We start from the raw sequence: 20,576 nt of genomic DNA, 5'->3' as shown, positions 1-20,576 counted from the left end.
CAAATGTAAAGGAAAGGAAAATTCTTTACTACTTCCATCTTTCTGCTTTCCAGTTTCTTTCTCTTTTGCGTATTTTATAATGCATTTTGTTCCATAATCACTCTGTTCTGTTCTCTTTCCTAAATTTCCCTGCTCACTTTTCTTCCCTTCTTTATTTCTCTAATCATGACCTTTTTCTTTATTCAGCCTTTTTTTCACTTCCCAACTCAGGCTTTCTTCATCCTTATACTGCAGATGCRTTGACTGACCTGAGAAATCTGGAGATAAAATTGTAGAAGATCTACTGTATATCATACCCCAGCATCTAATTTTCTATACAAACACTCCATGTAACCTTTTTCTTAATTTATTAAGCTGTGTTTTAAGATTACATAGGTTGTTAACTTGGGCTATTCCTACTGGAAAATAGTCCAAGAACTGAAAAGCTTTAACATTTAGCTAATTTCCCCCTTTTAATTTCTAATGCAATTTTATTTATGTCCAGTGAAACCTTTATGGAACTGTGCTACACAGTGACCTGCTCTGAAAGCCCACCTCCCTCCCTAGTGTCTTTAATTCCAGATGTGTTTGCAGAAAGCACTTGCACCCTCCAAGCCTTTGTTTTTCTGTGCTGGCTGTCCCACATCCTTTCAGTTCYCTCGAGCCAAATGGGCTCCCTGTGTCCCCCAGCAGCCCTGGACCAGCAGCAGGGACACCCTGGGTTCACCTTTCTCAGTGTCTGTAGCTGCAACTGCACTGTATTGACTTCTCCAAGATGCTGTAACAACATTGTGAGAGGCACCTAGTTGTTTGGTTAAAAAAAAACACTGTTCAAACATTTATATTTTCTTTCAGTGCCTTTTTTAAATACTCCTCCATTAATATTAATAAATATGGATCTGCCTGAAAGCTCAAGGGAGGAATATGGGATAGCGAGGTGGGTGGAAAGCAGAGGTGTTTTTTGTGTGCRGAACTGAAATYGGAAGAGAAAGTTGGGTCAAGTGGCCTTGGCTGGAGAAAGGAGTGAAGAGAAGGAGTTTTCAAATGGTCATTAGCAAAAYAGCAGAGATTAACAAACTGCAGATGAGCCAAGGCAGAAAGAATAGCGAAAGCCAGAGAAAAGTGCGCGTAGGGTATCTGCGATGTCTTGTTGATTGAATTGAAATAGTTTAGGATTTATGAGCATATMGTACAGATGAAATACAAATTCCTCTAGAGAAAAACCTTGGCATGTACAGAGCTGCAGGGAAAAAGAGAAGATAGGGTTAATGTGAGAAGGGAGAGGTGACTTAAGGAGAATGGAATGAGGGGAAAGAGGCTGGGCAAGAGAAGAAAAAAAGTGTAAGGGAAAGGGGAATACAACAGAGATAAATGGAGCCAAGCTAGAGACATGGAAAAGTGGCCATAAAACAGGCAAGACAATGCAGGGAAAGAGGGTATCCACAGTGTAGCAAAAGAGGAGCCTAAAAACAAGACCGAAAATGTCTGGCACATCATTACAATGAGTTAAAACATTCTCTCCTGTCTTACTTACCCCTGCTTTGTTTGTGTTTTCCTCGTGAAGAATGCTTTTGCAGCACAAAAAAAAAAAAAAAAAAAAAAAAAAAAAAAAAAAAAAGTTTTCAGACCCCAGATGCTCCCTTCTGTTTTTATTGAATAATTTACAACCAGAGATTAATTTTGTCCGGAATAGTATGGTTTATTTTCTGTAACTTATATTCACTGTTGAGCAAACTGCAGAATATACCATAGGAGGTAAGAAGAACTTGTCTAGCAAGTCCCAAAATCATGACTTTTAAAATAGAACCCAGCTGTTTTATGAGAGGAAAAAAAAAAATAGAAGGTAAGACAGTATACTGAATTATAGTTAAATTGTGTTATTTAGGCAATTTCCTACTCCCTCTGAAATTATGGGCAGAGGTACTATCAACCAGAGTGATGATAGCCATCCATCGCTTTGGAACAAAAATTGCTTTCGAATTATATGTTTTGCAAAGTAATAATCCTCAATAAAATGTCACTGTCACTGGAGAGCTGTAGGCTGAAAACATCTTSCACAAAGACATTTTAACATCCTTCTCTGTTAATGCCTGAGCTGTACTTAACAGAGCTACATCTATTGAGTTTGTTAGGCTTGGAGGATCAGAAGAGAGAGAGGAATCATTGGCAGTGTCTCTGGCCCATTGAATGTCCTATCTAGAGTGGAAGGAAGAGTATGGACAGCTTGGGGTTTCTTTTTCCCAAGCATTCTTGGTCTTCTGTTCAAAATCGAACAGAATTACTCACAATTATATTTTTAAGTTTAKGTCTTGCTTCCAACTGAGTCTCTCTTGCAAACTTTTATAAATGAGTTTTAAATAACTGATATAATTTGGCTAGTTATTTTTCTTTTTCTTTGCACTTAATAGAAATTTTATACTCAGTGCAACAGTAATGAGGAAGTTTGTATCTTTTCTCWTTTTTCTTGAGAGAAGTTTCACTCTGTGGGAGAGCACATGGCCRATCCTTTTGCAATCGATGTTAAATGCATGAGCTCTCTGGCTTTAAAATATCTGGGATTCTTTGGAGAGCCTGCAATGAGCATATGTCTTATGTGTCATAATGCTGTCCAGTACTCTGAGTCACCAGTTGTTAATTCAACATTGCAGTGGTAGATGAATCTGTTTTTATTAACTTTGCTGCCCCAGTTGTGCATTTATTAAGTTTTTGTCTCTTGTTCTCTAGCKGAGGATCAGATAAGCTCTTGAGAGCAAAACAGATTATTTTTCATCCAAAACAAGCTTTAATAAAAGCAAATAAATGTATTTTTATAATAATTGTGAGAACATGGCTGAGAAAGTGTCTTGTTTCTAGGGTTAAAGGCTCCACCTATTGGTTGTCTAAAGTGAGAGAAGTGYAACATTTTCACATAGAAAACTGCGGGTCCTACTGAACATCCTGTGTCTTGCCACAACTTACAAAACTGCTGGCTTGAGTACAGAGTTTTGCATGATATTTGAAATAAAGCGAAATCAGTGACTCATTTCAGAGGGCTGTGCAGATGTGGCATCCAAAATGATGCACTGCTGAGACATTGTGAAGGAAAGTCCTTTCCTGCGACAGGAAGGGCTTGGATTTTGCAAGTGAAGTCTTCCTTAGCCTGGAAATTATTGTTCTTTTTCTTTGCAAAAAATTGACATCAATTCTTTCACGCCCGAAAAAATGAGTGGAACTGACTAACTCAAATACAGTTTCATGGTAACTTAACTCAAATACAGTTTCATGGTAACTTCCAGACATTTGTAATCTTCCAGTTTAAAATAGTCAGAAACAGAAATACTGATGAGGCTACATAATAAAACCCCAGTTCTCTAGTATTGGCTCATGCAATCTCAGCAGTTCWGGTAAAATTGCATTTTGGAGGGCTCCGGAGTCATTCCTAGAAATGCAGGAGGATTGAGAGTGGAAAGGATGTCTAAGTGGGGTTTGGGGGTGGCAAAGGAAAGGAAGACATTGCAGGGGGATCACTGGGATTTTTGAGATAAGTGGAGGCTGTGAGGGCATCGTGGGCATGGCTGGGAGCTCTCACACTCTCACTCTCACTCTCACTCTCACTCTCACTCTCACTCTCACTCTCACTCTCACTCTCACTCTCAMTCTCACTCTCACACTCTCTCACTCTCACTCTCACTCTCACTCTCACTCTCACTCTCACTCTCACTCTCACTCTCACTCTCACTCTCACTCTCTCACTCTCACTCTCACTCTCACTCTCACTCTCACTCTCTCACTCTCACTCTCACTCTCACTCTCACTCTCACTCTCACTCTCACTCTCACTCTCACCCCTCATTGCCCACCCTCTCTGGAAGCTCCACACGAACAGTTCACACCATTTCCCTCGTTTCCTCTGACAACTCCTCTGTTCAAATAACACCACCCTGGTGAGTGCTTGCTTCACTGCAGCCCCACTGCTCTCCCCCTTTCATCAGCCACCAGTAACTCGAATGCACATGAGCACAGAGCACTGGAGAACAGCTTGGTGATGCCAGAAAAATGCTTGGACAAGAGGAAGCTGTGTATACAGTTTATTGCACATGTACACACACTTAGGTCTGTTAGCGTCCCACATGCTCCTGTCTCCACCGAGGAYGCAGAATAATTGCCTCTGACTTCATCATCCTGGTGGAAACAGCCCTGCTGGCTCCAGCTTGTCCTGCTCCATCCTGCTCCTTGTGTGCTCGTTCCTGCCAGAAGGCAACAAGATAAATCACTGTGGAAAAAAAAAAATATGCTAATTTGTTCCTCTTGGAGACATGGTACTCACCAGCAGCTGCAAGTGCATCCCTGAAATTCAGGTCAGAGCAYCTAATTTCAGGTGCTTCTGTTCCTTATACCATCAATGCAGCACTTCCAAAGAGCAATTTAGACAAGATGAGTTACATGTCTAATAAAATCACATTTTAGTTTCCAATGGATTTCAACAAATTGGATGATAGTATAGAAGAACATGAGCCTGGAGGAAATAAAAGAATATAACAAATGGGGGAAATTAACAGGAGAATAATTATATTGATGTCAAAATGCCATCTTTTTTGTAGCATTCATAGTGTACCTAGATATTCTATATACTTGGGAATTAAATCTCATTGATGAGAATGATTATTTCCTTCATGGAATGGAAATTGGAGCTTGGTGGGGTTAATATTATGTGTGAAGCRTAATAGGTTCGTGATCCATGGATCTCTCGGTGTCTTGGTCCAGACTTGTTGATAGGGGCAGGTGATAAAAGAAGGAAGAGGAAAATAAACGCTTTCTCTCCTATTGCCTTTTCATTAGTCACATTCTTTTCCTCTTCAAGAGATGCTAAAACTGATCACAAAATAAGTTCTGGTTTCAAAAGGAACATGGCAACTTGATGGCTAGTTGGATCAATCTGTGGTTTCTTCTCGCTGCTGGGCTTCAGGTCATGTGGAAAATATTATACGCTTAATGTTGGCTGAGATAAAAACTCTGACTGGACACAGCAAACCCAAAGCAGYGTGTGTAGCCATTGAGAGGCATTGCTGGAGCATGCAGAACACATCCCAACATGCAGATTCACGCACACAACTTGACAGTGACCCCTCTCCTTGGTGTCTCTGTGCTGTCTGACACTGTAATTCTATATGCTGCAGTAACCGCCCCACAGCTTGATAATATCAAGCAAAGCACTGTTTCAGGGTGAAAAGACAACACAGGGTATCCCAGAGCATAATAATTCTGAAAACATCAAGCAGTGTGGAGTTAATACTTCTCAGGGCCTTGTCATGGGAATTTTGCTGGCTGTGGCCCAGACTACAGATAATTAATTATGTCAGTGAAAGGCTCTGGTGGCCTGTTTTCTTCAGAAAAAAAGTGACATCATCCATGGAGCGCTCTGGCAATAAAGCAGAACAAAGCTGTGTGGGCAGGAAATAACAGACAGATGTCTTGTAGTGCTCATTTGATCTGTTTCGAAGCTYGCTGGAAGAAGCAATACATTGCTCAGCGCTGCTTCTCCTCAGCTCTGCAGTCTTTACCAGGGACTTTTTCAAACATAAGAGGCCAAATTAATTTCTGATGTAATTCTTCTGGAGCCACTTTAAAAGATTTATGTGGTGGATGAGCTAGTCTATCATGCACCTCTTCTCCAGCATTGATTTTAGAAGAGCTTTCTGAGTTATCGCTGAATGATAGTGCACAATAAAATTAAATACTGTGTAAATAAGCTCTACAGTGTTCATACAAGGCCAGAAAGTTCTGCGTGGTGTAGAGAACAGGACAGTTCTGTTTAAGATCCTCAGGATCATGATGGTTCATTTGTATTTCTGGATATATATTTCATTTGCCCTTTGTACAGAATTAACAGTGGTCACTTTTCATCACTGAAGTAATCTCTTTACTTCCAGAGTACATAATGAACCTAGACTTGAATACAGAAAAGTTAAAAGAAATTCATGCAAGTGAAATCCACAGTTTCAAGTATTAGGAAATTAAACTAAGATGAACAGTGAGAAAAAGCTTTGCTGTACATTGAGTCTTCCTTGCAAGAAAAATTATGTATTCATGTTGCTTACTTTGAGTCCAGTGTGAATTTTGGTGCCACGATATAAGAAAGATATAAAGCTATTAGAGTGAGTCCAAAAGAGAGCTGTGAAGGTGGTGAAAGGTCTAGAGGGGAAATCATACAGCAGCTGAGGGCACTTGGTCTGTTCAGCCTGGAGGAGACTGAGGGGGGATCTCAGTGCAGTTACAACTTCCTCATGAGGGGAAGAGGAGGGGCAGGCACTGATYKCWTCTCTGTGGTGATCAGGGACAGGATCCAAGGGAATGGCCTGGAGCTATGTCAGGGGAGGTTTAGGTTGGATCAGAAAAAGTTCCTTCACCCAGAGTGTGGTTGGGTATTGAACAGGCTCTCCAGGGCAGTGGTCACAGCACAGCCTGRCAGAGTTCAAGAAGTGTTTGGACAGTGCTCATGGTGTGATTCTTTGGGATGTCCTGTGCAGGGCCAGGAGYTGGACYTGATGATCCCTGTGGGTCCCTTCCATCTCAGGACTTCTATGATTCTATTATTTTATGTAATTAGCCTGCATTTTGCATGGCTAGCATCACTGAGTGAGTGATAAAAACAAGACTACTTCAGATATCTGGTATAGGARAAAAAATACTTATAGAGTTTTTAGCAAAAAAGCTTTGTATGATGCAATATGCAGCAGAGCATCTATCTTCCSTGCTTTGGAACATGCTTTGTGCAGTGAGTGCAATTGTTCTGGAAGGCAAATTGCTACCCAGTCATTGTAGCAGCAAGGAGAGCTAGAGTGAGCAATCAGGCCTTTCACAAAAGTGTCATTCCAGCAGTCAGGAGTAGTTTTTATTATGTTCTGTATACATATTTATAGTATTATGACATAAAATTAAGAAGGTACACTCTTCTTTTAATTATTTTAATTTCCTCCTAAGCTGAGAAAGAAGGGAAGTTACTGATCTTAAACAGGGATTTGTGGATTAGTGTTAGGAAAGTTTTTCAGATACAGGTGTTTGAGTATACCTGCCTGAAGATCTTTTCTTTCATTAAAGTCAACCAACCAAGCTAGTGATATTCACTTTCTGAGGTCTCTCAGGGGACTTTTCAGAAATAAGGCTATTCCTTTTCAGAAATAAGGCTATTCCTGCCCTGATGGCAACACAGCATGTCCTGGATAGCACAGAAARTGATGTGAGAACATTCTCCTGATCTCCCTKGGRATGCCTTGAGTGTGATGTTTGTTAACTCTAGGTGAGAYATTTGTAAAGCCTACTGGAATTTAGGAAATCAGTCACTGGTAAGACCCCAACATTACATGGATAACCTGTGACCTTATCTAGTTTCGGATGCTGAGCAGAGCAGCTGCTGTGCTATAAATAACCTGAACTGTGTGCAATGCAAGGAACAACAACACAAGTAAAGGTTCCTGTCTGTGGTTTCATAGTTATTTTTTGTCATTAATCACTGGCAAGAAAAATACAGCTTTATAAATATTAAACATCTACTACTTAGTGCACTTACTCGTGTAGGTATAACAAAATGGCTTCAGAACTAGGAAATAAATATTCAAAAGATGGAAATATCAGATTGTCCAAATATTACATAATTGCATTTCTTGTAAATGCTACTCCTGCTCCTGAGTTTTCAAAACTTCTTTCATCTAATTAAGAGGATTGTTATCATGTTACTAAAATATTGAGATTTCTCTAAAGTAGTTAGATGTAAAGTCGTTAGATGCCTCCAAACATGGCACTGTGGAGGTAATAGTTACCAGTAACCCATTTTAAGAGAGACACAYTATGAATCTGCAGGAAGGAAGGCTACTTATGAAAAAATTCAGAAGACTTTAGGACATGTAGTGGCAAATTATCTTGGGTTGAGTTTTGCTATCAGCTGACAGTGGTTACTTCAACTCCATTCAGCCCACCTTGAATGTAACCAATTTTTTTTCCCGATTTACTAGATGCCTTATATGAAACGAGTTTGATCAGTTGAGTCCCATTTCCCAGGTGACAAATGGCCTGTGGCAAAAATTCCCCGTTTAGTGGGTGCTGAGTTTTGTCAGCAGGCTCATGGGAGAGGCCAAAGACTGTGGGAATGGGGAGAGAGGGCTGCAGTAAATTGGCAGGGCAGGGCATGAGGAGGAACGCCCGGCTTGTGGAACAGTCTTTCCATTGACCGGGAATCTGGTTGCTAGGCTGCCGGACCCCTTTTACAAGCAGCAGAGTCATGCTATTGTTTCCTAAATGGTTTCAATTTTATGCAGGAACCTCTTTACATCCTTTCTATATCTTTTAAATATTTTACTAGGCACGTAGTGAAGGGAGGTTTGGAACACAGCCCCCTGCTCCGCTCAAGTCGGTGAGCAAAAGAAAGTCTTTCTGCTTTGTTCTGCCAAGAAGTGAGYGTTTCGGGGTAGCCCTGCCACGAGTGGGCTCACATCAGCCTTCCATCTGGGCAAGTAGCATGCACTCCTGAGAGAAGGGGAGCATTGTTTTGGATTTYTTTCCCAGGTAGAAAGGCAGACCCSAGATCTTAGGTGAGTGCACTTGTGAGTGGGGAATAGAGAGGAGGGAAAGGAGAACAGGAGAAACTTAGTGGGGCAGCAGCGCTCCACAGCACCTCAGCCCCTCTATGGGTGTACACAAGGACTGAGGCCATCAGCCTTTAGGTTTTGGTTCCTCCAGTAAGTGTAAAACAACGCTTAGACACAGCTCAGCTCTGCAGTTCCTCTGTCAGCAAGAGCAACTGAAGGAGTTAAATTAGCACATCTTTGACCTGTCTTTATTGCTCCTACTGCTTAGAGAATCAGGTATGTGGGGCACTTTATTAATGGAAAAGTYTCTTTATTTTCAAAAACAGTATAGATAGAAATGTAGCTTGGACTTCTCTGTAGGACAATTGAAATAATAAAAAGCCAATAAAAGTAAATTTTTTAAATTCTGTATTTGACTTTAAAGAGCTCCTCTGACTAATTGCAGTCTTCTGGACTTTACAAATGAGTTTCATTGTGTTACAAGCTGTTGCAATATGTGGTCTTCTTAAGCCTGGATGCTCTTTCTCATCACAGCACCARCAAAACAAAACAAGAAAARGRCTTGAGAGATGTTTTTCCTGTGCCAAGYATCATTTTCCTTCCACCAAAACAGCTAAAAACTCTCCTCTGGGATTTATATGCAAGTTTATTTCCAGTTTGAAATATCTTCCTTGTGTTTGTCTCCAAACTTACAACTTATGCAAAACAGCATTGTGCTTTGGGACAAGGGAGGCACCAGCAGCAGATGTCCATCAGTGGAACAGCTTGTCAGCAAGGTCCCCTCGTCTTAGCTAGGGCCCCTCACTTTGAGGAGAAGAAGCTTCTCATGCCTCTTCACAGGTATGAATGTTGAAGTAGCCCAAGTGTTCCTCTGCAGGATTATTCTGACTTGTTTTTTTGCAAATGGTCTGTTTCCTACAGATCATTATACATTGAAAGAAAACATCTCTATCTGACCTCTCTTCTAGTTGTTTCAGAGGAAAATGAGTCATTTGGAGAAACATGAAATCACAAGGTAYGCAGGCATGCTCTTTCAGTTCCTTCCTGCTCTTTTATCCTGAGGAGTTTTGGAGAGACCAACTGGAATTCACAAACCCTGAGGCTGGTGGAAGGCTAAGATGTCTCCTAGGTTTCTTTCTGACCTAGCTTATCTGCATTTCAGAATCTCCCTTTGATGGARCTTGTTTCTGACCAAACAAAAGCAAATTCATCTCCAGTTTATTATTAGCATTAGGTTCCCTTTTTGGTCCAGTGCTTCCTAGCAACCTGTGTGTCTGTTTGCCAGTTTGTTTTCCACAAACTGTTATCACAACTGAAACGGAGCACTTGGTGAATTAACCCTCRAAAAGATAACGATAGGAGAAAGGGCTGAGCCCAGAAAAGGCAGAAGGCACCTTGCCACACTGACACCATCCAAATCCAGAGTGCCAGCAGAGCACGGGGTATCCAAGAAGGGGTACAGGAGAGGGCAGCTGAGTGGCCCTGGGGATGGTGACACCATTCTTGGGCTAGGTACCCTCCCCGTGGGCTGCAGCAGGGGGTGTTCAGTGCTGACAGTCCTGCCCTGCTCCCTCGGAGCTGGTTTGTCACTGCCTCCCTTTAAAGACAAAGCAATGAATAGGTATTTTTCTTCAAAGCTCTGAACTGAGCTTGGGCCCCTTTTTTGCTTCTCGGGGTGTCAGGTCCTCCATTCAGCATCACCCACTCCCCTGGCTTGGCTCCCTCTGTCTTTTGGGGCACCCAAACCTGCAGCATCCAGAAGCCTTTCTTRGCTGTTCCAGAAACTCTTATTCCTTTTCCCCTGTGCTAAAGTTGCTCCATTTTAATTGTGAGTGATGACAGACTAATGAGYCTGAAGGAAAGTCAGGCAGTGCACAACTGAGCAGGGGCTGGGCACTCGCTGGGCAGAGCAGCTGCCTCCACCAGCTCTTTCTGTATCGAATAACCCTTGCCAGGACTGGACTCAGCTCTTTGCTCTGCCTTATTCACAGCGTTAAATCACCAAGCCAGAGCTCTCTGCCTGCTCTGCTCAGCCCTGTCAGTGTTTAATTGTGCCATCTGGGGCACAACAGCTTCAACATGAGAGAAKGAACTCATCCTCCTCCCCTCCCAAATGGGGTCTGAGGGCTGCCGGTCCCTGAGGAATGGGCTGTGTGGGGCCTGAAGTTCTGTGGGCTCAGAATCAAAATAAAAAGACATTTCAACATGATTGGCTGTGTCCCTTTGTGCCGAGGGTGGAAGGGAGCTGTGCTCCCATCCCACTGTTTCCGTGCTCCGTTTGCACAGTGCCCTCCCTGAGCACGCCCGTGGCACAGCCCCTGCTGCCAGGCACACAGCAGGATACCAAATTAGTTCATCGATGCACGTATGGCCTCAGAACTGCCTCTTCCTAAAAGGCCTTAAGACAACACATCATCAAATCTGGATATTCAGTAATCCCCCCATAGTCCCATGCCATCCTATTGGACTTTCTAAGGGTTTTTTCTTCAATATAGAAGCATTGGCCTTATGATGATGAAGACACATCTGTTATTTCTACAGAGATAGAAAAAAAAGTAATACATTCTCAAATCTGTCTAGAACTTTCCTAAAATAACRTTTTTCCTGTCCTGAGAGTGGCACAGTCTCAGGATGTGATGTAGTGAGGTGTACACACTCTTCTGCCTTTCTTTGGGACTAGCTCACACAATTCACTTGTTGTGACATCCATGAGTGCTGCACCTTTCCCACTCTCATTTTGAAATAACAGGAATGCCATTCCAATTGGTATTTTGTATCTTGCAGACAAGTGCAAAGATTTTACTTAAGGTTGCAAAATGTTATAATGTGTAATTGGGCTAGTTCTTAATCAGATGGCATGATCTTTGCCTCAAGTTCATTATTTGGTTTATTTTCACGTTAGACTATTTTAAATTTTAAAAAAAGATTTATTATAGGGTATTTGCCATTTCCTAAAATAATTTTCTTGCTCATTTTAAAAGCAGGTGGTTTTGTAGAGCTGTGATACCTCTGTGGTACTGGGTAAAGATTTAAGATTTGCTACAGGGATGAATTGAATGCTGTTATGAATGACATGGAAAAGTGTGAAGAGCTGGTCAGTTCATAAACCTTAAAACAGTCATTGCTTACATAGGGGCAGGGTTTGTAAAGTATTTTTTTCCTAAAATATCTGAACATATCCTTAGCCCTTAATGTACTTCCCAAGTTCACGTGGGCTGTCAGAAAGGCAGGCAAGAGAAAAATGCCCACACTCTTCTGCACCCCCACCCATCTGCGCTTGTGGAAAAGATGTTCTCTAGGGAAATCCAGGAGCTCCCTTCACCCCACCAAAAACTTGCAGGTTTTACAGTCCCTCTCTGGCCACAGCCTCATAAACACACCTTGAAAGCCAAGCAGGTGCTCTGCACCCATTTTACAGATGGCTTAACAGGGGTTGGCAAATATCATTAGAGACAGAGCCCTGACTTCGGTGTTTGTCCACAGCACAGCCCTGAAATGGCCCTTTTCACAGCCAGGTTGGCTTGCAGAGCTGTCCCATCATGCCCAGATGTTTGCCCAGGCTGCCTGGAGCCAGGGGCTCCCACCTGGAGCAGGGAGCAGGAGCTGGCCCCAGGCTGCCCTTGGCCCCATATGCACCCCTGCTCCCTCCCCAGCACAGCCACCCTCTGCTGCTGGGAGGATTTGCTCACACTTTCCATGTTTGACACCAGTTATGCTGGTTAAGTGGGGTCTGCAATCTATGGCTTTGTTTAAGAAAAAAAAAACCTAGAAAAAAATTATTTTAAAAGTTACTTGAAAAGGGTATCTAGTCACAAATTCAGGTAGGGAGTGGCTAGGAAGTCGCTTTCTGAGAAATATCAATTCAGTTCACTTGTGCTGCTTGTTCTACTCATTTCCTTATCCCCTTCAGGATACAGCATGGGCAACAMATAAGATCCAGTACATGAAGAATAATGATATTCCCTGGCTATAGTTGCAACCCAGATAAAAATTCKTAGTRTTCAAATGTAATGTCATGTAATGCAGGAACACAATAATTCATCCCTTAAAGGACAACATTTGTATTGCACAGATCATGTTTACTCTGATATCTCCCAAAATTTTTGTGTCTGCTTTGATAGCCTGGCATTTTTCTAATTTATTTTATGTCTGTGTATGCACTCTGTATATTTGAAATACCCCTATTTTACCTGAATTCCTATTGGTTAATAGGTTGACTTATGATAGTGATTTGCACTGTTACAGGCAAGGGAAGATGTGATCCACATGCTGAAGACAGAGAAAACCAAACCTGAAGTTTTGGAAGCTCATTATGGGTCTGCAACTCCAGAGAATGTGCTTCGAGTGCTGCACAGGGATGCCATCCTTGCCCAAGAAAAGTCTATAGGGGAAGACGTCTATGAGAAGCCAATTTCAGAGGTAACAGCTTCTTGACTGGAAACATTATGTCTGTGCAGAGGGAATCCTAACCAGAAGTGAGGTTAGCATATTTTGGATGCGTGCAGAGCATGTGAGAGGATAACACAGAATTTGTACACTGACAAGAAAGTCTTSTTCACTCCTATGCAGAATAATTTGTAAACAAAGTCACTGGATTTAAACACAAACCATAAAGAAGTTGGATGCTTCTTAGGGCTGGTGCTGTTAAGCAAGATCAAAATGTTTGGGTGTTAAATTCCTGATTTTTACWCAGCACTGGTAACTACTCTTTGATTTTCTTGGCATACTAGAACRCTATCACAAGGGTAGTTAAGAAAARAAGACCTTTGGAGATTGACCRTMCTTGTGGGATCATAAATCTGTATTCATTTTATGTCACTCAAACTATAGTACTGCAAAGTCAGTTCAGCCCCTAAAGGAGACTTACAGGACTCCTTGCTTTAAAAGCTAAGCAATAAATGAATGTCAAGTAGACCTGAGCATTGGAGTAGACCTGAGAATGTCTGAGGCCAGTGTGAATGCCAAAACAAACAGCCATTGCTCCTGTTCGTAACAGTCCAGTCATGGGGGAGGAGATTGCAACAACATGCAATATAACATATTGTAGTGCCTGTCCAAATCTTCAAACTTCATCCAATCAGAACATTTAATTTCTTCACCAGAGGTTGTGTCTACCATGGGATATCTCTGTACTGTGTATTGTCATTGAAGCATCTCCTGGAATTTTTGGGAAGATAGTAAATAAGGAAATCAGACCTTAGTATGTGGGAGCATTTAAATACTGTCAAACAAGATTAAAATTGTTTAGCAAGCTTTTTCTAAAGAATCAAATAATTTCAGTGTAAAACTTTTGTCATGTGCAGATTCACAAGGTTTATGTCGAAATAAAATAGAAGGTGACAAAATTAAGTGCAAAAGATCTACTCTCAAAAGTGGAACCCAACCTGGCTCTTTTATAAAATGCAATGACTGCTTCACTTTGGCTGCTACGGTCAGCTTTTGGAGAGCAAATTGCCATGGTCCTCTTGCTCTCTCATTTCCCTCAGTTTGCTGAGACACCCTGTGAAAAAAACAGCAGCCCTGGGGCAGCTGGGGCTGAGGAGGATGAGATTCTCACAGGGTAAGGGCTGGGGATGGGCAGAGCAGGATCTGCCAGCCAGGGGCAGGCAACACAACAAGTACCAAGGCTGAGRGCTGCTTTGGCAGGGAGGAGGCTGGAGTTTGTCATCTGCACTCAAGAAACAGCAAAAGGAGCAACATGTCTACCATGGTGGATTTGGAGTGCCCTGGAAACTTTTTAGACAGATCTTCCTGGTTTTAATGTTTGTTTGAATAATAATTAGCATATTAAATTAATAAAAAATACAGAAGACAAAAAAGGTAAAGGATTGTGCAGAAAGATAATTTCTGTCAAAAAACAGACGGAGGGGAACCCCCTAAGGCTTATAATTAATTGTACTTGGTAATGTAAAACTGAATCTGTATTGAATCTAAATATTTTGGAYCTTTTATCTCAGCAGTCTTACAGGTGTATTAAAGATGCAAAACTGAAATTTCAACCTTCAAATTACACTTTATGCCCCACATGCAGGTGTCTAGTCCCCATATAGGTGTGTGAGCTCAGGCTCCCATGATCTGAAGACTGAGCTATAGCTTTTTCCCTGTGAAATGAAGGAAGTGTGCACAGCACCTCACCACAAGGGAAATCCCACACTGCAATGATAYTACTTGTTATCCTAAAGCTAAGTGAAGTTCTGTCCTTTGTGTATCTGAAAACTGTGCAAATGTTTATTGCTAATATGTCAACCAAATAAATAATTTACTTTCACAGGGCCGTTATTCTTAGTCACTGCTTTATGTAAAACCCAAGACACAAAATTACGGGACTTGCATTTACCAAACRCAGCATTGTTAGTTAATAAATCAGATGAAGCAAGCAAGGGGACCTTTAAAACAGTCTGCTCTCCTTCCCTACAATSCAGCTGGACAGACTTGAAGAGAAGCAGAAAGAGACATATCGGCGCATGCTGGAACAGCTCCTGCTGGCAGAAAAGTGCCATCGTCGCACAGTTTACGAGCTAGAAAATGAGAAGCATAAACACACAGACTACATGAACAAGAGCGATGACTTTACCAACCTCTTGGAACAGGAGCGGGAGAGGTGAGTGCAAAGATCTCAGCATCCCAGTGCTTGTCCCTTCAGCAGTGACATGGCCTGGTGTTTAAATGACACTGAACTTATGTGTAAAACATCTGTAAATGTCGCTCCACTCGTGTCATTTGTAAGTATGTTACTGTGCAAGTCTGGAGCTGGGGGAACACCACTGAACGTTCCTGTAGTGTGCACTTGAATAAAGAAAAAGATTTGTTTTGAATTAGTCATGCCCATTTTGGGTTCACCTCCAGGTAGCTTTTGATCAGATGGTATTTATGTTGGCTAAGTTTGGGACTGCCTTGCTTAGCTAAGCGCTGAGTTTTGTGAAGGACAGAGCACTGTTGTCACAGCAGGAGGCAGGGTAAGGAAAACCACAACGCATTGGGATGCTGGCACACAAATGGTGGGACTCTGCCATGCCCTTTGCATTTAGGCTTGCAAAATCACAAACCATTTGCATTCTTGTTCTTATTTCTGGAGACGCATGCCCCAGGCACATTATCTGCTCCCCTGGAAGAAAATTTTATCATGCATTACAAAATGTGCCCAGCCTGTGGTGCACTATCTGCAGTGTTTATCTCACAGTTTCATACACCCCAGATTTCTTTTATTCAAGTGTTTTATCCTGTTTGTTGGACGAGTAATTTGTTCTCTGTGTCTCTAAGGAAAGAAAGATCACCTACCTTAGCTGAAGACTGAGCACTCAGTAAAAGCCTCAGTTTTTCAAGTTGAAATTTTTGTGCTTATACCAAATTGCTTGAAATCAATCCACTTTGTGTTTCTTTTAACCAAAAAAAAAAAAAAAAAAAAAAMAAAAAAAAAAAAAMMAACMAARMAARMMAMAAAAAAAAAGGCTCTGAGAAAAATACTTTAGGCAAGTTCAAAGAAGAAATGCTTTTGAGGAAACCACAGGCTTGTGGCAGACATTTGCTAAAAGCCAGGAGCTAAATTGTTCAGCGTATTTCCTGAACTCAGTTCAGTGCCAGCATTGAGTAGGTGGCACATGAGCTACAGTGACCATATTTCCTGATTTAATAGGTTTAGGTTTTTTTTCTGTCTCTACTTTCCTGGGTTGATTGGCAAACTTTAAAAAACAGAAATGCTTCTGCAYCATAGCAAATTGATTCTCATAGTAGAAAATGAAAAATGTGTTAATAAATTCRTTTTAACAAATAAAAGATGTTGTCTGTTCAAGTAAGGAGCAACTTCACATCTGATTCTCACAAATGACATTTTGTCTCCATGCTGAATATTCATGGACATGYGGCCACTAAAGTGCTACAAAAGTAGTATTAAAATACCATTTACATTTGTCTATATATTTATATATTCATATTTGACAATTTTTGCCTTCTTATTATTCCCTCTCAATCTGTGAAGACCACTAAATAGTTTACTCTTATGACCTGGTTTGAACTGAYTTCCTTTAACAAAGGGATTAAAAAGATTTTTGTCGTACTACTGCTAAGATATCAAGTCCCATATCTGTGTATGTTGTCTCTTACCCTTCCTGCTCTCTCAAACTTCAAGTTTTCTGCATTCTAYAATTTTTTGAAAAACAGCAATAAGAAAAGGAAAATTTTAATATCAATTTTTCTTGAAAGCATATCTTTAAGAGCAACTAAATCCAGTGACTTCAGTCACCAGTGCCTCTGTACTGGTGGGTGCAGGGGAATAATTGCAGTGCAGAAGCCCTTTTAATTTGAGATGAGTAATACCAGAAATCTGACGTTTCTATTTAATCCACTTTGAGTGTCTATGACACTAATTTGTTCAAGTTAGTAGAGCCCAAGCGGAGAGAACATGGCATGCAGCTGAACACAAAAACCCAAGATGCAGACACCACCCTTTTCAGGGTCCTCCTCTCAGATCACTTATATAGCAGATGAGCAAAATCAGGATGGGCTGGAAACCAATCATTAGCATTTAGTCTTAMATTATCTCAACTTCTTACCTTGTTTTCTGAGTGTATGTGAAATGCATGCTGCACCCACATCTTTGTAACTATCAAAACCTAAAAGCAGTATTGCTTGAGGGCTATATTCACAAGAAAGAGAGAGTGATGGGATGATTTCTTAGGAAAGCCCCAAAGTGGCAACAGATTTTGTCAAAAAGAAAGAGTTTGACATGGAAAAAGTAAGTTGCAACAGATGRAAGCATACTAGAAATCATACTCAGTCTGCTTATTGGGACAGAGAACTGACCTGCCCAAAGGCAGTTTTTAAGGTCCTGCATAGGCATTCTTGTTTTATAAGAACCACTATACATATAATTCATTTTACTGTGGTGCTCTGAGGGTTATTTTATTAAGAGCTGAATAGACTTGTAGTCTCCATGAAAACGAAAAGGGACACAGAGGTGAACTTTGCCCGTCAGCCACTCTGCTGCACTYGCAGTTATAATGTTAATGAGACAGGGTGAGCCAGAGGAAGAACAGTGCTGCAGGATGGCCATCTCACAGCAGTCTGCTACAATGAGAGCAGCAATAACTTCTGTCCTGAATCTAAGTAGTTTCAGTAATTTCTCTCCTCACAGTATTCTATCAGTCTTTCCTAACCATTGCTGTCCACATCAACTTTTGCAGGCCACATCTGCATTTGCTGTCCTGTGAAAGTTTGAACAAAGTAAAAAGGGACTTCTTTAAAAGCAGAAATTTGCCTCAGTTCTAATGTATATCTAACACTTTCTTAATGTATTTACTTTGGAATATTTTTTGCATACGCTTTCATACTTTATCTCTAATCCATCTAYAACAACATGATATGAAAGCAAACAGTTCCTATGAGTGACTAATTATTAGGTCAGCCTCACACAGGAAGGAAGTAACAGCAAAACATGATTTGTCAAGAATAATGACGCATGAAAAGTATAAAAAAGAGAAAATAGTGCACTGGGATATTCCAAATGTAGACAGCTGGGGGGGGGGGGTAAACCGAGAAAGCTGAATGGCCTCAATGTTGGTGTTGGCTCTGCAAGACCAAGTGCAGCTGACCTGAGGAAAGATTGTGGAAAAGATTGGATGTTACGGGAAAAGAGTAGTGATGACCATTTTCCAGGTGGAGATGAAAGAAATCTGGTGCTTTTAGTGGAAGGTGCTTCTACAGACATGGTGGCTGAAGTGTTTTACTGATTTCCCTAAATTATGCTATAACTGTATAATGATGTTCAAAAGTTATGGACAGTAYTTTCTATTTTTCTGTGCGATCAAATTTCCCTTTTCAATCCTTGCCCACCTCAGCTGCTGTTCCTCTAACATCAAGTTGTCCTTGGGCATCTCTGATCCCAGGGAATGCAAAAGCAGACATCTTCCTGAGCCCTCTGAGGAGGCTGAGGCATACAGGGAAGAGCTGAAGGGCCCCAGGTCACCTCTGAGACTTGGGTGACAGATGATGGCACGAGGAGTCTCTGCTCTGACCGGTGGAGAATGAAGGGTCTGCTCAGAGCTGCTCTGACACCGTGGCTGTCGGGGCACTTGGAGAGCAGCAGACCCAACATCAGCAGCCTCAGGGATAAAATTAATTTTCCCAGCACGGGCACCCTTGTGAACTTCAGCCGTGCTTTGGGAGGGAGCTGGTGGGTGACTGTGGCTGAGCTGGGCACAGCTAAACCAGTTGATAATTTGCTACCCCAAAAATTCTTGTGTAAAGCAGGCTGAGTATGAAATGGTACTTGGCTGTTCTCTGTTCTCCCTAGTCCTGGCCCTTTTGCCTCCCCTTTCAGGGAACTGGGGGCAAGGTGGAGGGAAAATCTTTATAAACTTTTTCATTTGACAAGCAGTGCTTTTTTTTTCTGGTGGAAAAGGGTAGAGATCTTTGTAATGTCAGCACTTCGACGTTTCAATCGACCTAGGAGATGAGGTTTAAAATGCTGACATTTTTAGAGGTGCTAATCTCTGAAAAATTTTTCWTGTGCCCTTCTTTTAATCCTGTTGGTTGACAGCACATTTTGCTGCTATTAAAAGCACTGGAAAGCTCTCATTGATTTTAAAAGTTCAGAAAGAGGCTTGTGGTGAGGAGCACTGAGCCAGTCCTGCCATCCAGGATGGATGGAAGAAACAGCTTGACAAAATGGGGGGAGGAGGGAATTTCTTTTATATGCAAGGGATGTGGGCTGCCRAATAGAGGGTGTGATGTGGCAGAAAGGCTTTGTTGGAGCTCTGTTACAGGGGATCCGTGTGACTGCTTTGGGAGTAATCTGATCATTTGCAGCATGATCCCTGAGACTGCTGAGACTCTGTCACCCAGCACACAATGGATCGGGAAAAGTACACCAGCATCCCAGTGTTGTCTGTGCCGAGGGATAGATACTATGTTTTATTTTAAGACTTCGCTGAAGTGAYGAGGATTTAATATTGGTTCTTGCTTTTCTCACTGCTTCAAATTATTCTCTACAACCACTCTGAGTGTTCTCAGTGCACTGAAGCATTTCACRTTTTCCTCAAAGACAAGGCTGAGGATTCAGCCTGTACTTCCGAAGCATTGCCCTGCTAAATCTGGTTTTAGTTAAACCCTCTTTTTGAAGTACATGGCCATAATTAGATCTGCCTAGAGGAGACAGCAAGACTGTGACCCCAGATCTTTCCTCCACAAAGTTCCCTTTCAGTCCTCACGTAAAATTGTCTCCTCTTTGCCTCCCCCATCGCAGCACCCCCAGCAAGGAATGCACTGGCAAGTCCCTCCGAGGTCTGTGATAATACATTCCTCTCGGCTTCAGTCATGCTGGCACCGAGATGCTCTTGGCTGCTCTGCTGGTGATGTAATTCTGGGCYCACATCACCTGCAAAGGAAACTGATTTGTGAGCAATAAAGCACACAGCCCTCTTGAAACAGAAATGGGAGTGTTGATGTTAACAAGTTTTTGCACTCTCTTTTTTCCCCTTTTTGCATTTCTGCTTTTATTACCAGAGCATCCCTTCTCCCTTTTCCCACGAGACGGCAGCACCAATCCTTTCATTGGGAAGTGCTTGCCTTTTTGTTTCCCTGTATTTCATGGAACCAAGCAATTGTAAAGGCTGGAGTGTGATACAGCTTGGAGATTTTGTGTGTGTTGCCTTTCCAGTTTGTGTTTTCCCTTGATTTTTATGAAGACTGTAAAATAAAGGAGCTGGCGGGAAAACAGCAGGGCAGAGTATCCATCAGTCAATTACTTGTTTGGAGAACAATCAAGCCAAAAAGACAAAGTGTTCAGGACAAATAAATCTCTGATTTATCACCATACGACCAAATTCTGTGGTAAGAATAGGCACATACAGAAATACTGGGGTGAGGTATAAGATCCAAACATTATAAAACAGATTCTGGCCTCTAACTGTGTAATCTGTTGGTGATTCCTCTGAAGTCTGGAAATTAAGTTACTTTACAGAAATATTTTTGCCATCTTCTTTTTTTCCTCAAGAGTTCTTAGCCATATTTGTACTTTGGCTTTTTTTTTTTTTTTTTTTTT

General features: G+C 41.6%; 1 protein-coding gene across 3 annotated transcripts in view; it reads left to right on the top strand.

Annotated features, from left to right (window-relative positions):
• The window catches only part of FILIP1 (filamin A interacting protein 1), a 99,529-nt gene that overhangs the window by 45,355 nt on the left and 33,598 nt on the right, over positions 1 to 20,576 (top strand). For all 3 annotated transcript variants that reach the window (XM_057369226.1, XM_057369217.1, XM_057369208.1), the window contains exons 3-4: positions 12,785 to 12,958; positions 14,962 to 15,140. In XM_057369226.1, the coding sequence (XP_057225209.1) occupies positions 12,785 to 12,958; positions 14,962 to 15,140 (353 nt within the window). The remainder of the gene's footprint in view (positions 1 to 12,784; positions 12,959 to 14,961; positions 15,141 to 20,576) is intronic.

The sequence above is a fragment of the Malurus melanocephalus genome, unplaced genomic scaffold, assembly GCF_030028575.1.
Source record: "Malurus melanocephalus ecotype Western Australia unplaced genomic scaffold, MMel_1.1 scaffold_4, whole genome shotgun sequence".
NCBI classification, from domain to species: domain Eukaryota; kingdom Metazoa; phylum Chordata; class Aves; order Passeriformes; family Maluridae; genus Malurus; species Malurus melanocephalus.
Note: the sequence above shows the minus strand (reverse complement) of the source record. Positions and strands in the feature narration are given on the sequence as shown.